The 26375-nt window shown below is 46.5% G+C and overlaps 1 protein-coding gene across 3 annotated transcripts; it reads right to left on the bottom strand.

The window, feature by feature from the left end:
* Positions 1 to 420: 420 nt before the first annotated feature.
* Positions 421 to 26375, bottom strand: UBXN11 (UBX domain protein 11). Of its 3 annotated transcripts, none has more exons than XM_029571247.1 (14): positions 26194 to 26374; positions 22066 to 22100; positions 18633 to 18740; positions 17153 to 17253; positions 17002 to 17056; positions 15064 to 15143; positions 14539 to 14668; positions 12564 to 12781; positions 12005 to 12082; positions 9618 to 9744; positions 9253 to 9356; positions 8965 to 9035; positions 762 to 911; positions 421 to 631 (listed from the first exon to the last, which is right to left on the bottom strand). In XM_029571247.1, exons 1-14 carry the CDS (start codon positions 26259 to 26261, stop codon positions 499 to 501), a joined length of 1458 nt encoding a protein of 485 aa, XP_029427107.1. In that variant the 5' UTR covers positions 26262 to 26374; the 3' UTR covers positions 421 to 498. The 3 variants fall into 3 exon arrangements, with proteins under 3 accessions (XP_029427107.1, XP_029427106.1, XP_029427108.1); XM_029571246.1 differs by having other exon boundaries at positions 421 to 634; positions 26194 to 26372; XM_029571248.1 differs by lacking the exon at positions 762 to 911 and having other exon boundaries at positions 421 to 634; positions 26194 to 26375.

Below are 26375 nucleotides of genomic sequence, written 5' to 3'. Positions count from 1 at the left end.
AGCTTGTGTGTTGAAAATGAGAATTCTCTGCAGTTTGTTTTAAATGTGCTACTTGCTAACTTCATGGAGTGCCCCCCTAGTCTTGTATTATCTGAAAGAGTAAAGAACTTATGCACATTTACCCATTCTAGTCCTCTCATGTTTTTATAGACCTCTATCATATCCCCCCTCAGCCACCTCTTCTCCAAGCTGAATAGCCCTAACCTTTCCTCAGAAGGGAGCTGTTCCATCCCTTTTATCATTTTGTCTTTAAACTCTTGAATGTTTGCTGGCTCTAGTCTTATATGCCAGTGGCAGGTGACTGGAGCTCATCTTATCCCAGCAGTAAGCTCTGGTGGGATCAGAGGTGCGTAACTTATGGCTGATCTGGCTGCATCTATGAACCGAAAGTCCTTTGGTAGAAAACATCACTATGACTAAAACAGTAACACAGTTTTATTACAATGTCACACAAAAATATACATTTCCCAACCCCAGGTACACAGCTCTTGTGTGGCCTTATGTTCTCTTTGGCCGGAGAAGCAGTGTGGCGTTAGGAATGAGTCCATACTCTTGCAGTGTCTTGGAGTTGTCACTGTACTCGCGCTGTGGAAAAGTGCTGATGATGTCATAGGAATTAGAGTCTGTTCCTCTACTGGCAAAAAAGAAAAAAAGAGACAGGGAAGATTAGGGAGACGAGGATAGTGTTGCTTAGAGTCTGATTAGCACTGGGTCTGGTCAATGCAATGTGGGAGGCATTGTAAGCAAAGGCTTCTGCCTACCGGTGCTGGGCGAGGTACTTCCGCAGGTCTGCAATGGTCTCTGAGAAGTGCATCTTGACAATGTAGGTCTGGTCCCCGCTCTCTGATTTGATCCGCAGAGTTGAGATATTTGAAGCAGAAGGTGGTCTGTTCTCCTCATCCATCTCCAGCCTGCAGGAAAGGTAATCCTTATTCCCTGTACGTACCAGGATCAGTCCAGACCGCTGGATTGTCTCTCCCTTCCAGCAGAGGGAGTCAGAGAAAAAAAACTTAAAAGGCACCCCTCTTAACCTGGTGTGCCAGTATTTTCTCTGACTCTCAGCAGAAGGGTTGACAGAACCTGCGGTCCAGATTTTTCAATTTCTTTAAATTTAGTTACTTTTTTTTTTTTTTTTTTTTTACAGAGTTCTAAGGCTCTGGATGCTTTAGTTAACACCTTTGGCTACAGCAAGTTGGTTGTATAAAAAAAAAAAAAAAAAGCTCAGTGCGGTTTTATTTTCTCGGGCTCTTCACTCAGCCGGTAGAGGTAAGGTAGGGGCTGGCAGCTCTAAACGCCTTGTTCCCGGAGGGCCGTCTCTCTCTGGAGGGGGATTATCCGGTGGGCCGATCCTTCACCTTGGCGCCTCGAGACGAGTTTCCTCAGGTGCTGCAGCGTTCCCAGAGCTCCGGAAGGCTTCGAGTCGGCAGGGTATTGTAAGTTCTTCTTTTTTCTTTCCTACCACGCTGTTTGGAAACACACCCCCCCCCCGGGATGCCTTGAGGGCTATCGTGCTCAGCATGTGGATAGGCGGGCTTGCGCCTCTCGCAGGATGGGGTTTGTGCCCGCTGCCTCCCCGGGGGGGGGAGGGCTCATCCGGGGGAGATTTTGGGCCCATTTTGCCACGAGGCGCTGAACGGTGATTACGTCCGGGTCCGTTGCCGGCACGAGCGGGAACGGCGGCCATTTTGTCGGAGCCCTGCCTGCCGACTGGGGGAGAGGATTCTCTGATTTCTCTTCCCAGTCTGAGTCCCGTTCGACCGCGCGATCCGGGGCCTGCCCCCTCGGGGAGCCCGGTCCTCCTCCCCCCTCCTCACCTATTGGATCCCTTAAAGGGCCAGTCAGTTTTTTCTTCAGAATTTATTTTACTTATGCATAAGGCTTTTTTTGGAGGCGGAAGCTCATTAGCAGGATGAGCAGCCCCCTCCCACGAAGACTGCGCGGCGGAACACGTCTCTGGCTGCTCTTTCGGACCCTGGGGGGGCTCCAGATCCTGCTCTCTTGGGATATTTTCTGGATCCTCTCCTCCAAAACCTAGATGGGAGTGTTGATGAGTCCACTCCAGTAGAGGAGGATGACCCCCGGCTTTCTCAGCTGTTCCGCCGGGAGGAGTTGGATCCCTTGATCCCCTATGTCCTAGAGGAACTGGAAGTGGAGGCACCAGTCCCCAGTTCGGAGCCAGTTTAAGGGGAAACCAGTACTGGCGGGGCTGCGTATCCTGCCCCAAACTTTTCCTTTCCACCCAATGCTTAAGCAGTTGGTCACTCGGGAGTGGGAATCTCCGGACACCACTCTGCAGGTGGGACAGGCGATGGACAAACTCTATCCTTTACCAGAGGAAGCCTTGAGCGACGGCTCTTAAGGACTTACAGGATCGGCTGTAGAGGTCCTCCTCAAGCGCATTTTTGAGGTGTCAGTGCTCTGTGTCAGAGTGGCGGTCTGCAGTAGCCTCATGCAGCGAGCGACCCTCGGGTGGGTCCAGCAAATGCTCACATCACAGGTGTTGCCGCCAGAGGAAGCAGATCAGGCGAATAGGATGGAGTCCGCGGTAGCTTACACAGCGGATGCATTATATGATCTGTTGCGGGCATCTTCTTGCAACATGGCCACTGCAGTTTCGGCTAGAAGGCTTCTCTGGCTCCGGAATTGGTCTGCGGACGTTTCTTCCAAAACTTAGTTGGGTAATCTTCCTTTTAAGGGAAAATTGTTGTTTGGGGAGGAACTCGACGCCCTTATTAAGTCTCTTGGGGAGAATAAGATGTATAAATCGCCAGAAGACAAGCCTAAGTCTTCCAGGCCCTTTGGGGCAGAGCATTACCATTTCCGAGGACAGCGCAGATTTTGGCAGTCGCAGCCACCCGTTTTTCCCGCCCGCCAACAGACTCAGAGAGCTCAGTCTTGGCCTACTTCCTTTCGTGGTCGGAGGCCATTTCGGGAGGGAGGCTCTCAAGGGGCCACCGGAGGTAAGCAGTCTCAATGAAGGTGTTCCAACCCTCTCCCAGGTTCCAGTGGTGGGAGGTCGACTCTCCCTGTTTCTCTAGGAGTGGGTCAGGATCACGTCGGACCAGTGGGTCCTCAATATCATCACCCACGGTTATGAGTTGGATTTTGCCCGCCCGTTAAGGGATTTTTTCTGATTTTTCCCGCCAGCTCTCTGACCAAGCAAGAGGTAGTCGGGCAAACCCTGAGTCGCTTGAAATCCCTGGGGGCTATTGTTCGGGTCCCTCCAGAGGAGCACAGGGCCAGCAGGTACTCCATCTATTTCGTAGTCCCAAAGAAGGAGGGGTCCTTCTGGCCAATTTTGGATCTCAAGGCAGTCAACCGAACACTTCGGGTTCCCCGATTTCGCATGGAGACTCTACGGTCGGTCATTGCGGCCGTCCACTCAGGAGAATATTTGGCCTCTTTGGATCTGACCGAGGTGTATCTTCACATCGGGATACGCGAGCGCCATCAGAGGTTTCTCCGGTTCATGGTCCTGGGGGAGCATTATCAGTTCCAAGCTCTTCTGTTCGGCTTAGCAACAGCGCCTCGGGTCTTCACCAAGGTAATGGTAGTCGTAGCAGCGGCCCTCCGGCGGGAGGGGATCTTGGTTCACCCATACCTGGACGATTGGCTCATCCGGGCCAAATCGGAGAGCCTCTGTTGGGAAGCAGTGAGCAAAGTTCTACTCCAGTCCCTTAATTGGGTGGTCAACTTTGCCAGGAGCCAGTTGGTACCATCTCAGGTTCTCTACTTCCTGGAAGCACGCTTCGACACCTCGGTAGGCAAGGTCTTCCTTACTCAGGAGAGGAGGCTCAAGTTAGTGGCGCAGATCCTTCTGCTCATGTCCTTACACCTGCCCATAGTATGGGATTATTTGCAGGTACTTGGTTCCATGGCGTCTACTCTGGAAGTGGTTCCCTGGGCGTGGGGGCATATGAGACCATTACAACACGCATTGCTTTATCGGTGGGATCCGAAATCGGAGGAGTTTCGCCTGCCTTTGCCACTGATGGAACCAGCCAGGTCCACTCTCGATTGGTGGTTGATTCCGGCCCACTTGTTACAGGGGATGGACCTAGAGGAGCCGCAGTGGGTAATAGTCACGACGGATGCCAGCCTCACTGATTGGGGAGCAGTTTGCCAGTCACAGTCCGCTCAGGGTCGTTGGACAAGTTATCAGGCGACGTGGTCAATCAATCAATTGGAAACCAGGGCTATGCGCCTGGCGTTACTTGTTTTTCTCCCTCAGTGTGCGGTCTGAGTCTTGTCAGACAACGCGACAACGGTAGCCTACATCAACCGCCAAGGGGGAACCAGGAGCCGGTCGGTGGCCTGGGAGGCCGAAAGGCTCATGACGTGGGCAGAACGGCATCTGGTCCGGTTGGCGGCCTCGCACATAGCCAGGGTGGACAATGTGCAGGCAGACTTTCTCAGCTGCCAGCATCTAGATCCCAGCAAGTGGGAATTGTCTGACGCAGCTTTCCGGCTGATCACTCTTCGTTGGGGAGTTCCACACCTCGACCTGATGGCAACTCGGACAAATGCAAAGGCGCCCCGGTTTTTCAGTCGTCGCAGAGACCACGGGTCGGAAGGAGTGGATGCTCTCCTCCTTCCATAGCCTCATGGCATACAGCTGTATGTGTTTCCGCCTTGGCCACTAATGGGCAAGATCGTGCGTCGGATAGAGAACCACGTGGGGTCTGTCATTCTGTTAGCCCCAGAGTGGCCCCGAAGGCCGTGGTTTGCGGATTTGATCTTGTTGGCGATCAACGGTCTGGTGGGTCTCACCCACCTCCCGAATCTTTTTCGGCAAGGTCCAGTATTTTTCGATTGAGCGGATTGCTTTTGTCTAGCGGCCTGGCTTATGAGAGGAGGCAATTGAGGAAGAGGGGATATTCGGATTCGGTTATTTCTACCCTCTTGCAAGCACGGAAATCATCCACGTCGTTGACCTATATTCGTGTTTGGAGAGTTTTCGACTCTTGGTGCCAAGGTTTGAACGTCTCTCTGCATTTGGCTTCGGTGGCACACATCCTATCCTTCCTGCAGGAGGTTCTGAAGAAAGGTCTAGCTTGCAGTTCTCTCCGGGTGCATGTCGCGGTATTGGGTTGCCTGCGGGGCAAGATTGATGGCTTTTCACTGGCAGCTCATCCAAATGTGTCCCGTTTTTTGAAAGGGGCCAAGCATTTGTGCCCGCCGGTATGACAAATTTGTCCTGCCTGGAGCTTGAATTTAGTTCTCAAGGGCTTATGTGGTCTTCCTTTTGAGCCCCTCCGGCGGGCTACGTTGAAGATTTGACACTCAAGACTGGTTTTTTTTGTAGCCATTACCTCCACGCGGCGAATTTCAGCGCTTCAAGCTTTGTCGTGTCGGGACCTGTATCTTCGTATTTCGGATTCCGGAGTTTCGCTGCGGACCGTTCCCTCCTTCTTGCCCAAGGTGGTATCGGCTTTTCATATCAATCAGACGGTAGAGTTACCGGCCTTCCCGAATTTGGATCAGACTTCTGCGACGGATAAGGATCTGCATAAGTTGGATGTGCGCCGGATTCTCCTTCGCTATCTAGAGGTGACTAATGCTTTTCGTTTATCGAATCATTTGTTTATCTTATTGTCTGGTCCTAGACAGGGACACAAAGCATCCAAAGCTACGGTTGCCAGGTGGTTGAAGGAGGCCATTTCCTCCACTTATCTTTGCGCAGGACGTGCCATACCAGAAGGTTTGAAAGTGCACTCTACCAGGTCTCAAGCGGCCTCTTGGGCGGAGAGCCAGTCGGTCTCGCCGCAGGAGATTTGTAGAGCAGCCACGTGGAAATCCTTGCATTCTTTTGCAAAACATTATCGTGTGGACGTCCGGGATGCGGAGATCGACTGTTTTGGCAGCAGTGTTCTTTGTGCGGGACTCTCCAGATCCCACACCAATTAGGGCAGCTCTGGTACATTCCAGTGGTCTGGACTGATCCTGGTATGTACAGGGAAAGGAAAATTGGTTCTTACCTGCTAATTTTCGTTCCTGTAGTACCAAGGATCAGTCCAGACACCCGCCCTTGGGTTTTTTTTGGAGAGTCCATTTTTTCTGTATGTTTTCTTCCTCCTTCTTACCTCGGCAGAATTCTTTACAGGCATGGGAAGGAATCTTCTTGATGGGAATGTTCTGCGGCAGTACAGTTTGTTTAGTTTACCGCGCATATTGTTGTAGCCACTGGTTGTTATGTTTGGGGATTTGTTCTCCTTTATTGGTTATTCTGCTTCGATATCGTATATACTGAGGGATCGCAGGTGGCACACCAGGTTAAGAGGGGTGCCTTTTCAGGTTTTTTTCTCTGACTCCCTCTGCTGGAAGGGAGACACAACCCAGCAGTCTTGACTGATCCTTGGTACTACAGGAATGAAAATTAGCAGGTAAGAACCAATTTTCCTATCGGCTGATGGCTTTGCCTGCCTTATTTTTAGCATGCATTTTTATGTGCTAGAACCTATTTCCGATGCAGGTAGCCCACTCTCCTGCCCCCTCCCCTCTATTGTATCCTACAGGTGTCCCTATGCTTGCCTGTCCTGTAGAATGGCTGCTTTCTGCCCCAACAGTCATTTTAAAAATGGTGCCGGCTCAGCTCTATCTGTCATTTTTAAATGGTCCCTGGGGCAGAAAAGAGGAGCCCTGCTCCAGGACAGACTGCCTAGACTTTGGGGCCATGCTGGGGCGGCTTGGGTGTCCTGGCTTACTGGGGATTGGACCCGAGATACTCCAGTTTATTAAATGGTTGGAAAGATGAGTGAAACTTAACTTGTACCTCTAACCGTTGAAGCTTGTGCACTTTTCTTCAGCAGACTTTTACATTTTCTAGCACATTTCTTTCTTTTCTCATCATGTGCCATGCATCTCATTAATTTACTGCCTCACTGTCACAGCTTCAGGTAGAAAATTCAAAGGTCCCCTTTCAAGGTACTGCAGGCATCTCTGGCATGGAAGAGTAACTAGCGGTTAGAGCAGCAGGCTGAGACCTTACTTCACCCATCCTCTTTCCTTTTGACTTCCCCAGCTGCTTCATCAGCTGATGAGATCTTCACCGAACAGTAGCTTCCGCTTAAAGGGAAGATTACAGAGCTGGGCGTTGGACCACATATCTGCTGACCAGTTTCACAACCACAACAGTCGAAGTGCCATAACTGCTGAGAACATGCACTTCACGTCCACAGGACCCTTATCCCCCAGATCATCCGCTGGATATTCCTGCAGGTCACTGAAGTTGTCTTCATCCTTAACCTCAACATGCCCCAGGCCGCAAGCCTCCAGGACCCCCCCCCCAGCCCCCACTGGGGCCATCCTTGCTCTCTTAAAGGGGTCCATGGGCTGCTTCCTCCCTGCCCTCTTCCTTGCCAAATAGGCTTTGTGAAGGAGTAGAACAAAATCCGCTGAGAAATCTTCCACCTCCGTCGAATCCTCTGCCTGTACGCTGCCATCACACTCTCCCCTCCATTCCTGAACCTCTGCTGCAGCTTGAACCATCAGAGATTGGGGGGGGAGGTCTCTAGGCCCTCTGGAAGCCACCTGCTTCCTACTGCTGCCTCAGTCAAATTAGCTGCATCTCCGATCCCCCCCAGGCAACCCTGCAGCAGACCTTGCCAGTCTGGTGCCTCTCCTCCCGCTGTCTGCCGCTGCGGAGGATCCCTCCCCACCTCGAGGCACAGTTCAAACACATCGCAGCTGAATTAAGCCTGCCACGCTGCGAGCCGCATGCCTTGAGGATCCCCCTGCAGAAAGAAGTTGGCGCCATTTTCCCTGTGAGCGTGGCCCGATCGCAGTGCCACGCAGTTGATCAGGCCCGCCAAGTCGCACTCCACCCTCCTCACACTGCTCCAGACCCCGGGCTGACGAGGGCCTGAAGCTCTCACTCCCCCCAGCACTATCAGCTCCCGTTGAAGCCTCACAGCACCTGACAGGCCTTGCAGGCTGAAAGCCTAGACCTTTTTTTTTATAAGGCCCAGCTCCCTTTCAGGAGAAAACCCTCACTAAAGAGGCATACTTCCCTGAATCCGGTAAAAGGCACTGAGGAAGAGACGAGAGACGGAGAGAGGGAGCCAGTCCCCTGGCTATCAGTTCCTCCGGATGTTGCAGGCAGAGACCAGACAGGGATTACCAACCCCCCCCCCTTGCCTGGCTCTACCTGAGGGATGGCCCAGGAATGACCTAACACCTCAGGGAGCAGCTCTTCTGATAACTTTTCTCTTTTTTTTTATTTATTTATTTATTTATTTATTTATTAATTAATTAATTTCTCTCAGACTGCAGGTTTGCACTTCTACCATCTGCTGGAGACAGAGAAATACTGAGGGACTGCAGGTGGCATTCTGGGTTATGTAGCAGTGCCTGAAAAGTTTTTATTCTTTGTCTCCATCTGCTGGTAGGAATGCAAAACCCACTTGTCTGAACTGATCTGGGGTATGGAACAGGAACTGCAGTATCTGGATTGTAATGCACCTTGAGCTTGGATGGGGAAAGGTGAATAATTACATCTAAAAAGTCAGATCTCTGTGTAATGACCATGCAACTTCACTTAAAGGGCAAACCTCTGCTAAAGAACTCCCAAATGGAGATCTCTCCTCCAACATATTTAAAGAGAAGTATGAAAGCTCTTAAAACAAGACATTTACCCATATGACCTGGAAATCAAAACTTTTAGGTTGCCTGGAGAGGGCAGTTTTGCTTCACTTTGAAAATCCTGTGGCCGCCAGCACCAGGGGGATGTTCTTACCCTGCGTACTCTGTAGATCCACAGTTCAAACTGCAGTTAACCTGCCCCAGCCCGGCCTTTTCCCCTGTGGGGAGTACAATTATCAGAGTGGGTTTCCCAGTGTAAAAATAATCCTTATTTTGCTAGGGAGTATGGCGTGTGGTTTTCTTCTGACTAACAGGTCCACAGAACAGTAACTAAAGATGGAAAGTGATTTTTGAATAATTGGCAAAGGCTCTAGAAGTCTTTACCTTTCCTTCATTGCTGTGAGAGAGGGGGTCTCCACCAGCACAATGCTGCTCTTCTGAGTCCCTCCGGTCCCCTGCAATCAAACGGACACTTTAACTGACAAGACTGGGGGCTGTGGCTAGCATTACCTATGCAGGCACAGTCAGGAAGCAGATCTGGTACCTCTGCTGGGGAAGCACTCCCTTCTCAGAGTCCCTGCAGGCTCTGACAATTATTCGCCATTCGCTCTTATCTGCTGTCTATGAGGAAGGGACTACGAAGCGGAACAGGTCATGCGGTCGCCACCTTACCCGCAGTGCCTCTTGGATGGGCCCTCTGATATCCAGCACCTTTCCATCCTGGATCACAGCTCTGGGGAGTTTGTTCAGGAACTGCTCCATGGTGAGTTTGGGGCCTGGGAGGAGGAGAAGTAGAAATCACATTGCAAAACTCATCGTGAGTTATAAATGGAGCTCATTCTACTACTTAAGAGATTTTAGATTACAGGTGGTATCTAGCAAGGTGTCAGAAAACAAAGGAATGCTGTTCCTTACATCCTTTTTTGAGGACGAATGCCCAAACTCTGAACCCTGTGCTCTCAAAGTGGCTTACTGAGAGCCCCCTCCAAAGAAGTAAATATGAAATAAGGGGAAGCAGATCCTCTGAAATTAATCACCTGGGAGCTCACTGGTCTCCTGTGAGCTGCCATCTATGGGCTGGGACCCACCAACCTTCTGACCCTGGCCAGGAAAGGTATCCCATCGGTGGCTCTCACGAAATGTCACATCCCTCCTGTCTGTGACCTGTGCAGATAATCAATGCATAATGAATGCTGTCTCTGCCCAGAACAAAACATCCACCCGCTAACCCCTATCAAATGTCTCTGACTGTTTCCTACTATGTTTGTACTCCAATGTCATGAGCATTTCCTTCCTAATGCAGGATAGCAATGGTGTGCAGGACTTCAGTGGCACCATCAGGTGGCACCACATATCAACCAGGTAGGAAGCCTTCATCACATCGAGCAAACTGGGGAAAATGCTGACAGTATATCGGCCATTAAGCATAGGTTACCTGTCTAAAAGTTTAAATGTTTTTCTGCAAGATGGACTTTTTGAGGGACAAAAGCTTAGGTAATGAATTGAGAATTCTCTATTCATCTTTTTGAGATCAGATAGACTGTTTCTACCCATGGTTCATGCTGTAGAATGGCTTATTTTTGCTTCTGTTTATGCAAAATTAATTTTTATTGCTAAGACGTTGTCTGCTAGAAATGACTCAAGTGAATGAGAAATCGCAAGCCATGAGCCCAGCTGACAAGGTGTGCTGGTTGTTTTGCCAGTCACAATCTAGGACTACACTTTTCACAAGCTTGATTTTTTTATATAGCAGGACAGAACAAAATCCTCTCTCTCTTCAGGGACTTTGTAAAATACTTGAGAGTTTTCTGGAATTTTTTTAAATTGTTGATCACAATCGAGAAAACCTTACCTGACTGGTGAGACCCTGTTAATATGTGAAGCTCTGGATTGTAATCATGGCTCATAATATTATTTTCCCATCTCGAGTCAAGGAATAATGAAGACTAGTATTTTAGTAGGAGCTAGGGGTATCATGCTGGATTTATAGATTGTCAGACTAAGGATTATAAGGGTCATCATATTGTCTGCTTATTACACAGCACTCCCCATGTTTAGGCTCTTGACAGGTCAGCGGGGCAGCAGTATTTTGGACCAGATGGCTTGGAGATCAAATGAGAGTAACAAAAGTTCAGACTGGAAATTACAACAGAAGATGGGTCAGGATAGGAAGTATTCCAGCAAAATGATGAGGATGAAAATAGGAAAATGTAACCATGGAATAGAAGTGACTAGCAAAATATGAGGAAGAATCTGTTGGTGTCAGACTGGCATGAAAGGTGCCAGACACTAGAGTCCACCCATTTCCCAGTGGGTAATACAACCTCTCTCCTGTCTCTCCCCCTTCCTGCCCCTGACACACACACACACACACACACACACACACACACACACACACACACGTTGTTCTGGAGAGTCTGTGTTTTCTATTACGGGAATCCATACCTTGCATCCTCATCCCGAGAAAAAGACCTAATAGGTCCAGTTGGGCTACCACTTTTTAGGGGTCACAAATCCCTCATATCCCACCCCCACCAGTTCTCCAAGAGGTGCACCTTGAACGCCGGTTTCTTTGTAGGTCACACGTCACTGTGGACACAGAGCCATAAAAATGTGAAACTGCAACCTTCTCCTTTTCCTGTTCTGACTACAGGCCGGATCTACTGAAGGTTTTCTCCCAGTTTGTGACGCCTTGTACATAGGGCCCTACAGTAGCTGGGTTAACCAAGGTATCACATCCCACATCCTGCCAACACCTTTAGGTGCTGATTTTAAGAAAACAAAACATTTACTGAGCTTATTTCCTGAATGTTAAAAAACATTGATTCCATTTATTGTGATCAAGCAAATTCTCTGAATTTAGTTTATCAAGTAAGTGTGTGGGTTCCTCCTTCATCAATGCCTGAAACCCTAGTGGGGAGAAAGAATACCATCAAGGCCATGGAAGACTTTTTCTTGAATAGAGAATTTATAACTCGCCATTACCCACATCGAATCCCTTTCACTAAATGGTTTTCCCATTTTGTACCTACATCCTCAATAGATCTTGGCCCATATTGAACATGGAGTCTCTTTAATGACTCCTAGCCCATGATCACCCCAGAAACACGTGGAGCAGTGGTGATTTTATTCACATCTGTCACTACACAGATACTTTACACTTACAGCCCATCATTCTGTATCTAAAATCTAGAATCGATGTGAAGGCTTTCTCATAAGAAAACAATCTGAACTACCCAGTGAGAATTTTACTGAACCTTAACCACTGAAATGTAGAACACAAACAGGACATGAAGGAACTCACTGTAGCAGGACGCAATGCAATCACTGCCATCTCAGAACGGAAGCGAAGAAGGGTGAGATGTGTTTGATGGGAAGGAAGGGTCTTGAATGGGCTGATTGTTGCCAGCTTTGCCTTTCTTACCTGAAGTGGAATTCCTTCAGGGTAGCGACGCTGTAATTCTGTGGGGAAGTATCCGTCCATGATATCCTGCAGGCATTGCTGAAACAGAGACTCAGGATTAACAGCAGAATTTTTACTTTTGCATTGTAACTATGGGTGCCCAACAATGTTGGGAGCCTTCAGACAGACAGAGCAGCACGGCCTCCAGTCACTCCAGTGGCGTGGAAGCACTGTGAGCATTCCCTCGGTCCGTGAGTGGGTACCTGCCCTCTAGAGTAACTTCTGTTCAAACAAACTGGGAATGAAAAAGCTATAGGCTCTTTCTCCTCCTCTGCCTCCCACTTTTCTGGAGAGCAGCATCTTCCTTTGCTCATCAATAGTGCTGCTGTTTTTGTGTTCTCTCGTACATTTTATTGCAGGCAATGGCACCACTAGGACCTAAAGAGGTTTTCGCATTTCTAGAGATGAAGAGTAATTCCATCTTACTGCAACAGCTCAGACCAATTAGGTTGGGAGTACAGGACCCCCCTCTGAGCCCAGGGCTTAGGAGCCAGGTTATACATCATTTGTTCTTTCCTACCTGAGTACTCGGCTCTTCGTAGGATCGGAAGGGTCCACAGAACATAACAATCCCATTCTTATACAGAGTCAAGGGAATTGGATCGGTTTGCCTCAGTCTGGCACCTCCTTCTCTGTGCTCGACCTTGAATTCTCCTTCTCCAGCAAGGATGTTCAGATCCCTCACATTCTCCAAAATTAAATCAAAATCCACCTGGAATTTGAAAGTCACAGAGCGTCCTAGAGGAATGGAGAACACTCCAAGGAGTAATGGGAAGCTAGGATGGGACACAAGGCACAGCTGCTATTTGTTTCCTACAGAGTTTTGAAATCCTATTTTGAAATCCACATTTTCTCAGTTGTTAGCAGAGAGGATAACAAGGATAGTACAAAACATAATCCAGACAGTCTGAAGAATAAAACAGTACTCGCACGATAAATTAATGACATCCCAAGGTCAAAGCAGGAATGTCAAAAGATATGGGAAAGGGGAGATTTAGAAGGAATAAAATGATTCAAAGACTATGCAGGAAGGGAAAGTATATAATGCCACATATGAAAAGATGATGACCTACAGTGGATATTATTTTTAGTAGTTGATTCACTGGGTGACAAGTGCAGGATATGCAAAGCTGTGGAAGGTTTCCTGTACAGAGTTTGCAAACGCTCAGCCCTGCAAGGAGCTGAGAGGTGTCAGAGCACTAGTGAAAGACTCCCAGCTACAGTGAGTCTCGATTCACAATCAACAAAGGTCACATCCTCAAATCATCTCTTTCATGCCCTTTATTGAAAGTTTTCAAGTTACAGCAATAATACCCAACAATTCAATAAAGAGCACCCGTTATGGGTAAGGCAGCATATGAAACCATGTCAGTCTACCAGTCAGGTCATACGTGAAAAAAACAGAAGTAAGAAATAAGAACAGAGGGGAGGGGAAGGCCAACTGAGGCCCGGTGCCACTCAATCCGTGCAGCTCAAGGATGTAAGCCGATTCAGATTTGTTCAATTTTCTTGTAAACTGTAATTTACACTTAAATGTGGTGTCTTTTGCCGTTACCTGCAGGGAGCATTTTTATGACCCAGTGGACTAAAAGCTGAAATAAATAATAATAAGAAGCTATGCTATAAAGTGTGGCCGGACAGACAGAACATTATGAAGTACCGAGACTGGGGAAAATAAAGCAGAAAGAGACAGAAATAGCTCCACCAGCCTGATGTAAGAATGTCCAAGCACACCCCAAGATGTTCCCTGTACGAGCTCTACAAGGAGTACAGTGCAAGTACTGAGAGAAGCGCTAGCAGCTCTTTTCAGAGACAGGGACTCTACCCAGAATAAGGTTCATTCCTGCCTTGGTATGTGCACATGAAACCCATGTGGAGACACTGATCCTAACCCGACATGTTTACTTCCTTAAATTAATATTGCCTCTCCCTCCTCACACTCACAACTAAACCCTGCTGTTGCTCGAACAGAATTTTTTGGCCCTGGGCTCCTGTGTCCCAATACCAGAAAGAATAATAGGACATAGATTAGCAGCAACAGGGAACCACAAAGAACTAACAATCAGATTGGCTGTCAAAGGTATCTGCTGAGTTAGCCGGCTGGATCTACGGGGGCCACCCCAGGAGCGGCTGAAAACACGCAATCTGTGGACTTTTGCCTACATTAGAAACAGACTTCCCCAGGGGCATTTTAGGTTGTGGGGGCAGCTAAACTCCACATGTAAAACTGCATTTAAAGGTGTACGCACGGAGTCTGTTCCTCCGCCTGCACAAGGAGCACATACAAAGCAGGCAGAGGCTTTCTCACCCCGGAAATGCTGAGCAAACTTTCAGAGAGAAATTACCTGCGTACCTTCTCTTTGAAAATTCACAGCAAACTCCATGGCTACAAAAGTGCCAGCTTTTGTTAGCTGTCTCAGACAAGAGTTCAAATTAAGCAGCCTAACAGCAGGACCATGCCCTGGTTCCACTTACAGCGTCTTGCACAACTTTACCTGGTTTCCAAAGCCTTCTGGGCAGTTGAGTTTCGCATTCTGTCCCCGGTGTCTCTTCCAGTAATTCACTTTCACGCAGCAGCTCTCTCTTATCTCCAACCCAAATCATTCCATAGTCATTGAGAAACCGCTGTATGAGGGACAGGAGAAGGCTCGAGTGTGAGAATGGCAAGAGGTGAGTCAGAGATCCGGGGGCACTTGCACAGTCTGATCAGAAGGACCCCAAAGGCACGAACAGGCAGATCTGCCTGGGGATTGCAGAATCTGATGGGATTCTAGTCGGGGTGCATTATAAGCAAGTAGAATTAAATACTTTCTACCATAGAAGGAACCTTCTCCGTATTGTATGTTTTGGGGGTTTTTGACTCTGCAGTTTGGGCCTCAGCATTAACCATGAAGAGAGAAACAAGAGTGAAAAGGAACGAGCAGCGGTGTAGCTGATTCAGGCCTTGTAACCTGTCCTATATAGGGAGGGTAAGACAGCCTAGGCCCCATCTGCTCCAACCCCAGAGAATGTCTCCTTACCTCCATCTCCCACACCCGGTACTGCAGTTGCAGGCACTCCACCTCCAACTCCTTGACTCTCCTGGACTCGGAAAATTCATCTGGGAATGAGACAGGGGCTCCTCAATTCACTAGCACCAGAGAAGACCGAGGGTGGCCGGGAGAGGAGAAATCTAACAAGCTATGCCGAGATACGGCCTGAGACTTCTTTCTTGCTCCAGGTGGTCATATACCTGCAGCATGCGTGCACGCCCCATGACACTGGCACCAGATCATATCTAAATGTTCCTCTAAGCTACCGCACCAGATTGATTTATTTATTATTTTTATATACCGACATTCGATCTGAGATATCACATCGATTTACATTCAGGTACTGTAAGATACGCGCGCAAACCCCGAAAACCTACCCCTGCGTGCGCCGAGCCTATCTTGCAAACAAATCTGTGCCCTCCCGTAAGTTTAAAGATTTGCCCCTAAGTTTGTACCTGAGGCAATGGAGGGTAAAGTGACTTGCCCAAGGTCACAAGGAGCGACAGCGGGACTCGAATCCTGGTTCGCAGCCCACTGCTCTAACCACTAGGCTATTCCTCCTCCTCCCGCCCATCAACATTTCTAGGTGGTCTCCAATAAAACATCCACAGTTGTTGCAAATAAATATTATACAGATAAAAACAATACCAACCTTTACACATCATTCACAATACAAATTACTTAAAATTGAACTTCATTGTGTCATAAACCTATGTCCTGCTTCCTTTCAATTACTATCAATTCATCAATATCTTGTCAACTCTTCATAATACATCCACATCGTACACTCAGCTATTCCTAGATCAAACGCCTGCTGCAAAAAGAAGGCTTTTACCAGTTTCCTGAATTTCAGCAACCCAGTTTCGGCTTCCGAACACCATGGCAGTGTGTTCCAGGTTGTTGGTCCCTGCACGTAAAAGAGTCTCTCCTGTGACTCGTCTAGTGGAATTACTTTAAAAGATGGAAGATCCAGTAACATTTGCGAGCCAGATCTTAAGGCCCTTGTAGGTTGGTGCCACTTCAAAGCTGAGTTAAAACTGCTTGGAGCCAGCCCGCTGGTACCCTTAAAGGCTAACATTACCCCTTTAAATTTGATTCTCCAGACACCAGGCAACCAGTGACACTTTAACAAGTAAGGTCTAACACTTTGCTTTATTGGAATTCCAGCCACAAATCTCACCGCTGAATTCTGAATATATTGAAGTGCGCGCCTCGAATTTTGGGGGCAATCCAAACTATAACACTTTACAATAATCAACCGTAGACATCACTAGAGAATGTATCATTGTTTTCAAGTTGTTCTCATTCAAGAAAGGACGTATACGTCGTAGCATTTGTAATTTAAAATATACTGATTGTACTACCTGCTTTATCTGTGGGCGAAATGACATCCTGGCATCCATAATAATGCCCAAATTACATACTTCCTGAGAAATCGTACGAGCAGCAGGCAGGGAACCAGGGTTCAAATCCTACTGACAGACTTTGTGACCTTAGGCAAGTCCCCTCTCCCTCCATTGCCTCCAGTCAAAACTTAGAGGGCTTTCAATCTACGGACAAAGAAATACCTACAGTGCCTGAATGTAATCCACTTTGTAATGGCTGAATAGAAAAATGTTTTTAAAAGCATGCATGAAAGCTGTGCAGTGCAGCACGGGGCTGTTTCAGTGTTAGACGTGGGAGGAGCTATTGGAGAGAAGACAAAAAAGACTCAGGAAGAAAGTCCATAAGGCATTTGAGGGACAGTCCTTAAAGTAGCAACTCACTGTCGCTTTTACAGATCAGAAAATAGTTGCCAGGATAAGAGAAATCTTACAAGAAAGTCGAGCTCTCAGTATCGGGGAGTGCGGGGTTAGGTCTGTCCCACAAACTCATTCCTTCCCTCAGCAGATCCTCCACACCCAGGAGCCTTCCTCACCAGATTACCTTTGTTTTTCTGGAGGATTTTTATCTTCTCCTCAAGAACAGCAATTTTTCGGTCCTACACGGGAAAGATAAATAGGCAGAAGGTAGCTGTGCTGGATGGCTTGCTTGCCGGGCATGTGAGTAATGGCTGTAGGTCACCAGGGCTCTTTACCTTCTTATGAATTTCCTGAGCCTGACTCCTCAGCCTCTGTTCCATTAGAGTCAGCTTCTGCATCATGGTGCTCATAAGCTCCAGATCACTAGGAGCCGATCCTGCAAACGGAAAGAAAAACAGCTTGAAAGAGCAGAAGTCCCAACATGCACTGTACAAGACCAAGTGTAGAACAATAGTGACTCGTGGCTGCCAAATGGACACAATTTCAGGCTAAGCACAACAGATGCAGTATTCCACTGCATTTAAAGGTACCTCATACATGATCATTGTACTTGTCATGGTAACTTGGCTAGTTTGCGGCCCCAGGATTGATGATCCCTGAGGCATACTGGCTTAGGGAACAGTAAGGAGAATCAGCCGTTCAAGAATAAGTGACTGGGGGACAGCATTTTCAAGCCACACTGAGCTGGATGACAGCATTGCCAAAAAGATCCAGCTGAGGGGTGTCTATGAAAGACCCATCCCTGCACTAACTTCTCAATTAGTTCAGCTGGCAAAGCTTCCTCCCAACCTACATCAGTGCTGCAACACCTCTAAGAGGGATGAAGCCCCATCTGCGGGTGGGGGGTGACCAGCCATTGCCTGAATAGTTGCCACAGAGGAGCGATCATGTTGCCCACAGAGAACAGTCCACTGACCTCCAAAGAACGTAGGAGGCGCTGCTGCAGTTGGTGGAATCCCCACAGTTGTAGCTCCTCTGCTCCCCATGATCCCTTTCTAAACAGGAAAGCCACACTGAACACAAGAAGTTGCCATACTGGGTCAGATCGAGGGTCCATCAAGCCCCAGTATCCGGTTTCCAACAGTGGATGCTGGGCTTGATAAAACGCTGCAAGGACTGGAGGAAGCAGGGGAGCCGTGGATATTCTGAGTGAGGTTACTTGTATCCCCACAGCCAGCGGGGTGAAAAGGCTACTAGAGAGGGGGGAGTCTAAGACTGGGGCTGGAATTGGGAGAGACAAAAAAAAAAAAAGATGGGAGCCAGGAAAGGGACAGCTAGAATGCAGACGAGGTAAGAAGTGAGAAGGGATGAAGGAGGAATGGGAGATAAAGTGCTGGGAAGGTGGGGTGAGATAGGAAAGGGCAGAGTTAGGTGAGAGGGGAAATAAGAAATGTGAGAACTCTCAAGACAGCTTGAGAGATGAGGAACACATTCAGTATAAAAAGGCAGAAGGAGTTACACTTCTGACTTGCTTACATTAACTGGCTACAGACGTTTAATGGATTCGTATCGCTGACTGGTTAGATAGGGGAATCTGTATGGTGTTGATCAAAACATGGGATTCTAAAAATACAGCTGCCCCCATTTACAAAATACAATCGCACCTATTTATCTCAATCCTCAGCAAAATTCCTGAGCTATGTACACGGCTGAATACTTGGGGACATTTACCACTGCCTTTTTTCTATCCTGGGACGTGTGCAAAGGCAAGGATTAGTTCTGCCAGAAGGGAAGAAATATAACCCCGTTTATTACCTTTTGGTACAGCAGTTTGCTTTGACTGAGATGTGGACGCAGACTCAGGTTGAAGCTTCATGCTGGGAGTGGAGCTCAGGATACTGTTGAATAAAACATCTTCATCCTCTGGGAACAGAAAAGGACACAGTGCTACATCATCAGAAGTGACCAGAGGGTCTCAGCCCTGCTCTTAGTGACAGAGGAGGGGATGCCAGAGCTCCGGAGCAGCTCAATGTTCCCCACCAAGTAACAGCTAGCATCTTTCTGGACAGTTTTACAATTACAAGCTAAGAGTTTTGTAGAATTTTCAAAGAAACTGAAGTCTAAGATCTCTTGTTCTCATTCTGAGAAGCTTTTGGAAGCTTTGCCTACTAAGCCACTCCCACCACTCTGAATCCATAGAAATCATGGCGCTGCTTGCACAGATCCCTATCAGAACTTCCTGCATGAGCAGGGCCGGCGCAAGGGTCTCTAGCGCCCTAAAGAGAACAATGAAATGCCACCCCCACCCCAAACCCACCCTAAGTTGATAGTGGTAGATTTACAAATTATGGTCACCCTCTTACAGTTCTCTCTCTCTGTTTCTCTCTCCCTCCCCCCCCCCTTTCTCATTTTGAAAATGGTGCTCTAGTGTGCCCCAGCAGTGTCCCATCCACAGATGCCACCCTGGGTGACTGCCCTGTCCCATCTAATGGTCACATCGACCCTGTGCATGAGAAGCGCAATTTTTGGAGCAACCACACTGCATTAACATGGATTAACATGATTAAACTGTCTTGTCTGAACACTGTCCAGCTAGATAAGAAGCATAAATCCATGTTGAAATTTGTGTTAAAGTCTGCAGGAATTTTGTACCTGTAGACTTCAGCCCTACACAGGCTGCTGAAAACTACCCTCTTAAAAGCATAAATACAGCATGAAGTGTGAACTCAGATAAGGAGGTTTAGAAAAAAAACAGGGGTTTATATTTCCCACCAGAGTTTTACACCTTTTCTTTGTAAAAATGCAAAAAGATAAGAAACAGAATGATGCAAAGGAAGAACACCATTCTGGGCATTTCAAGTTATCATATTAATCACAGGATTGCACCTTCACCACAGCAGACCAATTGCAGAAGTGCACAAAACAAATTCTTATTTTAGATTTTGGGTGCTGATTAGCCTGGTTTTCAAACGCGTACTATGGGCAGCAGGGAGCATCTTCTCCATCGCATTGAACAAAGTGGCTAAGGCCAGGTATTTCAGGAAGCACAGAATGTGCTCTCCCTGCTGTGAATGAGTCTCATGAGTTCCTTCCCTTTTTCAAAGCCAATTCTGGGAAGACTCTCCCCTTACCTGCATTTTTTTCTTTCTTCACAGTACCACTAGCTTTTCAACACCACTCTGACCACTAACATAAATGTCACTAACAGGCCGATACTAAGTCAACTTAATTAATAGCAGGTAATGGACTTCTCCAAGAACTTATCCAATCCTTTTTTAAACACAGCTACACTAACTGCACTAACCACATCCTCTGGCAACAAATTCCAGAGTTTAATTGTGCGTTGAGTGAAAAAGAACTTTCTCCGATTAGTTTTAAATGTGCCCCATGCTAACTTCATGGAGTGCCCCCTAGACTTTCTATTATCCGAAAGAGTAATAACCGATTCACATCTACCTGTTCTAGACCTCTCATGATTTTAAACACCTCTATCATATCTCCCCTCAGCTGTCTCTTCTCCAAGCTGAAAAGTCCTAACCTCTTTAGTCTTTCCTCATAGGGGAGCTGTTCCATTCCCTTTATCATTTTGGTAGCCCTTCTCTGTACCTTCTCCATCGCAATTATATATTTTTTGAGATGCAGCAACCAGAATTGTACACAGTATTCAAGGTACAGTCTCACCATGGAGCGATACAGAGGCATTATGACATTTTCCGTTTTATTCACCATTCCCTTTCTAATAATTCCCAACATTCTGTTTGCTTTTTTGACTGCCGCAGCACACTGAACCGACGATTTCAATGTGTTCTCCACTATGACGCCTAGATCTCTTTCTTGGGTTGTAGCACCTAATATGGAACCTAACATTGTGTAACTATAGCATGGGTTATTTTTCCCTATATGCATCACCTTGCACTTATCCACATTAAATTTCATCTGCCATTTTGATGCCCAATTTTCCAGTCTCACAAGGTCTTCCTGCAATTTATCACAATCTGCTTGTCATTTAACTACTCTGAACAATTTTGTATCATCTGCAAGTTTGATTATCTCACTCGTCGTATTTCTTTCCAGATCATTTATAAATATATTGAAAAGTAAGGGTCCCAATACAGATCCCTGAGACACTCCACTGCCCACTCCCTTCCACTCCATGCAAATCTATTTCATGGAGGTCCCGAAAGTTTAAAAAGTTACAAAAAAAAAATTTTGAAATAGGCCCACGACTCGCGGGTTGAAAACCGGACGCTCAATTTTGCCGGCGTCCGGTTACCGAACCCATGGCTGTCAGCGGGTTCAAGAACCGACGCCGGCAAAATTGAGCGGCGGCTGTCAAACCCGCTGACAGCCGCCGCTCCTGTCCGACAAGAGGCGCTAGGGACGCACTAGTGTCCCTAGCGCCTCTTTTTTCCGCCAGGCCTAATTTAAATACATTTATTTACTGTATCGCGCGCACAGGAGAGTGTCCTGTGCGCGCGCCGGGAGAGCGGGTGCTTGCCCACTCTCCCACGTTTTTTACTGTATCGGCCCGAAAATAAATATACAGGGAAAGAGACCATCAAATGAATGGTTCACTGCTTTTATTACCTCAGTGTTTCCCATTCCTCTCTTGCAGGCAACCTATCCAGTCAGGTTTTCAGGATTGCCACAATGAATATACATAAGATAGATCTGCATACCCTTCATCTCTATGCAAATCTATTTCATGCATAATCATTACAGATATCCTGAAAACGCAAACAGTTAGGGGTGCCTTCAGGAGAGGGTTGGGAAACACTGTATTACTTATAAATGGAAAATGCATTCATTTATTTATTTATTTAAACTTGTTTTTTTAAATGCCACACCCAGATCCTCCTTGACCTCATAAAGGTCTTCAGGTGGTGGCAGCAGCAGCAGCAGCGGCCGTGGCCCCATATCCTCCTCCAGCACAGATTACCTATTACTACTGAAATCCTGCAAGGTCATAAGGGCCACTGCAGAGCCTGTGAGCACTTGTTGGCCTAAAAGCCTCCTGCTGACTTTTCTTTCTGTTGTTGATGCTGTTGTAGGTGCTGCCCGAAAATCAGAGCTAGCCGTTTTATGCAGGTCCATGCCAACAGCTGGACTGGATGGTAGCCCAGAATCTTCAAAATTTAGCACCACAGGCAGTTTCCTACACTGCCTGGATTTATTTGATGATGAAACAGAGGTAAAGGAGTAACGGTTCATGGCAAACAGCAACTGCAAGATAGGGAGGAACACTGACCCATGGAAGAACTCTGTTTAAAAGGAACAGCTCCCCTGAAATATAAAGAAAAGACAAAAAGATCAATGAGTAAATAAAGCAAAAAACATACACACAAATTACTATTTTATCTATAATTACTCTATAGGGCCCTCGCAAAAAGAAAGATATTTGAATACAACCATCAGTCAAAATAACAATGAGATACATAAATCAAGCTCTCTGCATATAAAATGCAAATTATTCCACTTAGCAAACACTCAGTGGCATGAAAGCAATCAAGGCGATGTCTTCCTAGCCACATGACACATATTAAACGCCATGCATAGCCAGCAAGGGCAAAAGCTCCTAAAGAGTGCTGGACTGCATGCTACATTGTATGATAAGGAAACCCTGAGTAGTCAGTGAAGGAGACCCCAAAGAAAATGTTCTGATCATGGTCAAACTAGAGTTTCTTCCAGATATGGACTGAATAGTTACAGTGCTTGGTTACAATGGTGCGGCCAAAAATGACTAACATTTACACAGAAAGACACCCAAAATGTGTTCACTAGAGGAAAGAAAGGCTAGAGTGACAGGATAGAAAGTTGCAAATATTTGATAGGATCCTATAGAAAATAGAAAGTGAAATTTTCCATTAAAAAATGGAAATTCAAGAATAAAGACAGAAAAGCAGGTACAAGGGAACCATGAGAAAATATTTCTTTACTGAGACAGTAGTTGTTGCCTGGAATAAAGGTAAAGGCAACCCAGAATTTAAACATGTTAGTCAAACTTAGGGCCTCATTTTCTAAAGTATCGCAGGCCTGCGATACTTTAGGAAATGAGGGGCGGGGGGCCAAATCAGGGGGCGGGCCTGCACTAGCCGGCAGCGATCGCACCATCGCGGTGCGATCGCTGCCGGCTAGTGCAGGGACTTTTCGCATGTGAAAGGTCCCTTATCGCATGCGAGCAGCTTGGAAAATGAGGCCCTTAGTCAACTTGTAATAAGTGTTAATTGTCTTCAGGCAGATTGCAAAGGCTGAAGGATTGCACACAGGTGATTTATTGTGGTATAGGATTATTATGTAATGTGCTGTTTTCAAATTACCAGTTAGCAATCCAGAACCAAGGGTGTTTTATTTATGTATATATTTATTAGGTATTTATAAGTCACCCATACCTAGGCAACACATAAAATATACAGTCATAATAAAACACATACGAAGCATAGTGCCAATATTAACAATTCCACTTCCAATAGGGTATAACAAACAAATTAGACAAAAACAAGTCAAGCGAGAGCCATCGCAGCCTTGCCCCTGCATGGCTGCCTGCAATCTGCCCCCCCCCCCCCCCCGGGTTGACTGATGCCACAGAATAAAAATGAACTTTTTTTTTAAACTTGAAGGACACGTCCCTTGAAGATGGGCAGCAGGCTCAGTACATCCTCCTAGGGAGAGGGAACTTGCTTCACCAGTTATCTACACCCCCTCCCCCCGGTGGCAAAAGGACCGAGCCAAATAAGGGTCCCCAACACCCTGCTCATCCACCTCAGGACCAGAAGGGACGGTCCCACCAGAATCTGCCAACCTTCAGGGAGGAAATCCTCTTCTTTTCTTTTTCCCTCTCTATTTTTCTTCTTCTTTTTTTTTTTAATCTAATTTCCAGACTGCATGTTTTGCACCTCTACCATCTGCTGGAGACAAAGAAATACTGAGGGACTGCAGGTGGAACACTAGGATATGTGGCAATGTCAGCAAAACTTTCTCTGTCTCCATCTGCTGGAAGGGAGACAAAACCCAGGAGTCTGGACTGATCTGGGTACATACAGGGAACATGTGTTAAAACACAAAGAAACAGAAAGTAAAACTGTTTCACCAAATCCCTCAGACACTAGCTAAATTAAAACATCTTAAACAAGTCAAAAAGCCCAATGGTAAAGACAGACGAGAGAAAACAAGTAAAAGAAATGGCTGTTTTCAAATCATATGAAACTTTAGAGGGCCAAAGAGGAAAAAATGAAAGCCAATGGGCAGGGAGCAGTGACTGGTATGTGCATCAAGCTTCCAAGCCACTGGCACGCAGCAGTCTTGGTTACAAACCTAACAGAACTGTGATAACCTCCACAGGGCAGTGGTTACAACCTTAACAGCAGTGGCACAGTTGCAGCAGTCTTCCAAGAAGGATGGGGGGAACCACCTAAAGTTATTACAGTTAAAACCTAAACATCAGTGAACACATGGGAGCCAGATATTTTGAACAACAGCCTCACAAATTTTGGTGGCTGCATTGATTATTTCAAAATGTAGCGATAAGGTATGGAAGGAGGCCTAAGTATTGGATTAATTGTTGGTCTTGTAAAATTTAAATAGGAAAACGACAAGGCCTGAAATAGCCTGCCAGAGGAAGTGGTGGTGGCCAGCACTGTTACAATTTTGACACGCTTGGGACAATTAATGAATAACAGACTGAATAGGCCATTTGGTCTTTCTTTGTTTTATTTTATTATGAAATACAGTACCATTATGCAAAAAGAAATAGAAATATAATTGTTCTATATTTAGGTATATTTGTGCTTGAAGAATTATAGCACTGCAAAAGGTGTGGGTGATATAATTTATTTAAATCCTTCTCACACTAAATATCAGGAAATGTTGTTGAGTGATGTTTGTGATGGAAAACATTGGTAATCGAATTATAGTTCCTGCCTCCTGAATGCTATAATAATATGGACCTCTGGAGTGAGGGTTTTCTTTCTTTTTTTGTTACCTTTGTCCTTTTCAACAAATACTGACCATACTATTTTCAAAAAATGTTTGTTATAAGATGAGTGAAAGTTTTGATAACATTAAGTATATTTTCATAATCTCAAATGTGTCACTTAACAATCTCTTCCCATCAGAGACTTACTTATTTACAAAAAAAATACATTGTAAACAATGCTGAAAATAATACTTACACAGGCCGATGCAATTTCGGGCGTTAAGGTCAGCGTGCTGCTGAACACGTAGATGGATGCACATTTTGGATGCGCTAGACTTACACCCGATGCAATACCGAGATTAGCGCATCCAAAACATACATCAAACCAGCGCTCATCACATGTAAATGCACATTGATGAGGTTATTAGTTAGTACGCCCAATGTAAAAAGTTACGCACACTGGACGCACACAATTTTTCACTCAAAAATTAACGCCAGCCCTGGAGTTGGCATTAAGTTTTGAGGCTCCCCAAGCCATGCACAAAAAAGCAGAAAATACTGTTTTTCTGTGGTTCCTCAGACTTAATATTGTCGCGATACTAAGCAGAAGGAACCATGGAAGCAGCAAAAGAGACACTGAATTTATGAGTGTCCATTTTCCTAACCCATGGCACAGCCACATCTCCTGGGAGCTTGATGCCATGGTCATGTTAGGGACACACAATTTATCTCTAGCGCGTCCTTTTTAGCATGGCAACTCATTTGCCTATTCCATCAAGCGCCTAGGAGAGGTGATTGTGCATGCATTAAAAAAAATTCATCCAGTTTGGACGCACATTTTCAGTGCGTTAGTATTGCATCAGCCTGTTTGAATTTAGACCTGAAGTAGCATTGCACCTCACCCCAGTTCAACTGAACAAGTTGATCTAGTCTTAGTTTTGCCCCATTGTATAGAATATGACAGCAGATGAGGTCCATTAGATCCATCTAGTCCAGCCACTTTCATCTCTGGTGCAGTGCATTGAACTCAATTCTCTGGATTTTCTTGCAAAGTCAATGAAAATATAAAAACTACAAATTCATGCATGCAAGGGGGCAAAGCCAGAACTGGACCAGCAAGTTTTTTTTTTTGTCTTAGGATGAGGTGGCAACCCTCCCGTGAAAACACAGAAACTGCATCTTGGATGCTGATGGGGGAGAAAACCTGGTTCCAAGGAGTGCGTGCAAGCAGCGGAAATATAGGAAAGCACCAGGAGGGAAGCAAAGAAGTGTGCGAGACCGAGAATGACGATATGAAGAAGGTTTAAAATAGATGTAAAAAGTTGGCCTTTGTAGGTAGGAAATTATATTTTCCTTGTGCACAATCTTGCTGTTTAGTGCCGCAACAGTGAGGAGAGGAAGAGGCCGAGAGGATGTCGGGCTGCCCTGCTCACATAAAGAGAAATTGAGGGATCGGGCTCTTACCCGGGGCTCGGAAACTCGGGAAGGGGCACCCTACGGTTTCTGCCCAGCGAGGATAGAGGAGAACTCATGATCTAGACGCAGTCAGAGCTCCGACGCAGCGAATTAGAAGAAGTTGTCGCCCGAAGAAACAAGAGCACTAAACAGCTCACGGCGCGGCCATATTGTTTAACGCAGGTTGCCAT

The sequence above is a fragment of the Rhinatrema bivittatum genome, chromosome 11 (assembly GCF_901001135.1).
Source record: "Rhinatrema bivittatum chromosome 11, aRhiBiv1.1, whole genome shotgun sequence".
Taxonomy (NCBI): domain Eukaryota; kingdom Metazoa; phylum Chordata; class Amphibia; order Gymnophiona; family Rhinatrematidae; genus Rhinatrema; species Rhinatrema bivittatum.
Note: the sequence above shows the minus strand (reverse complement) of the source record. Positions and strands in the feature narration are given on the sequence as shown.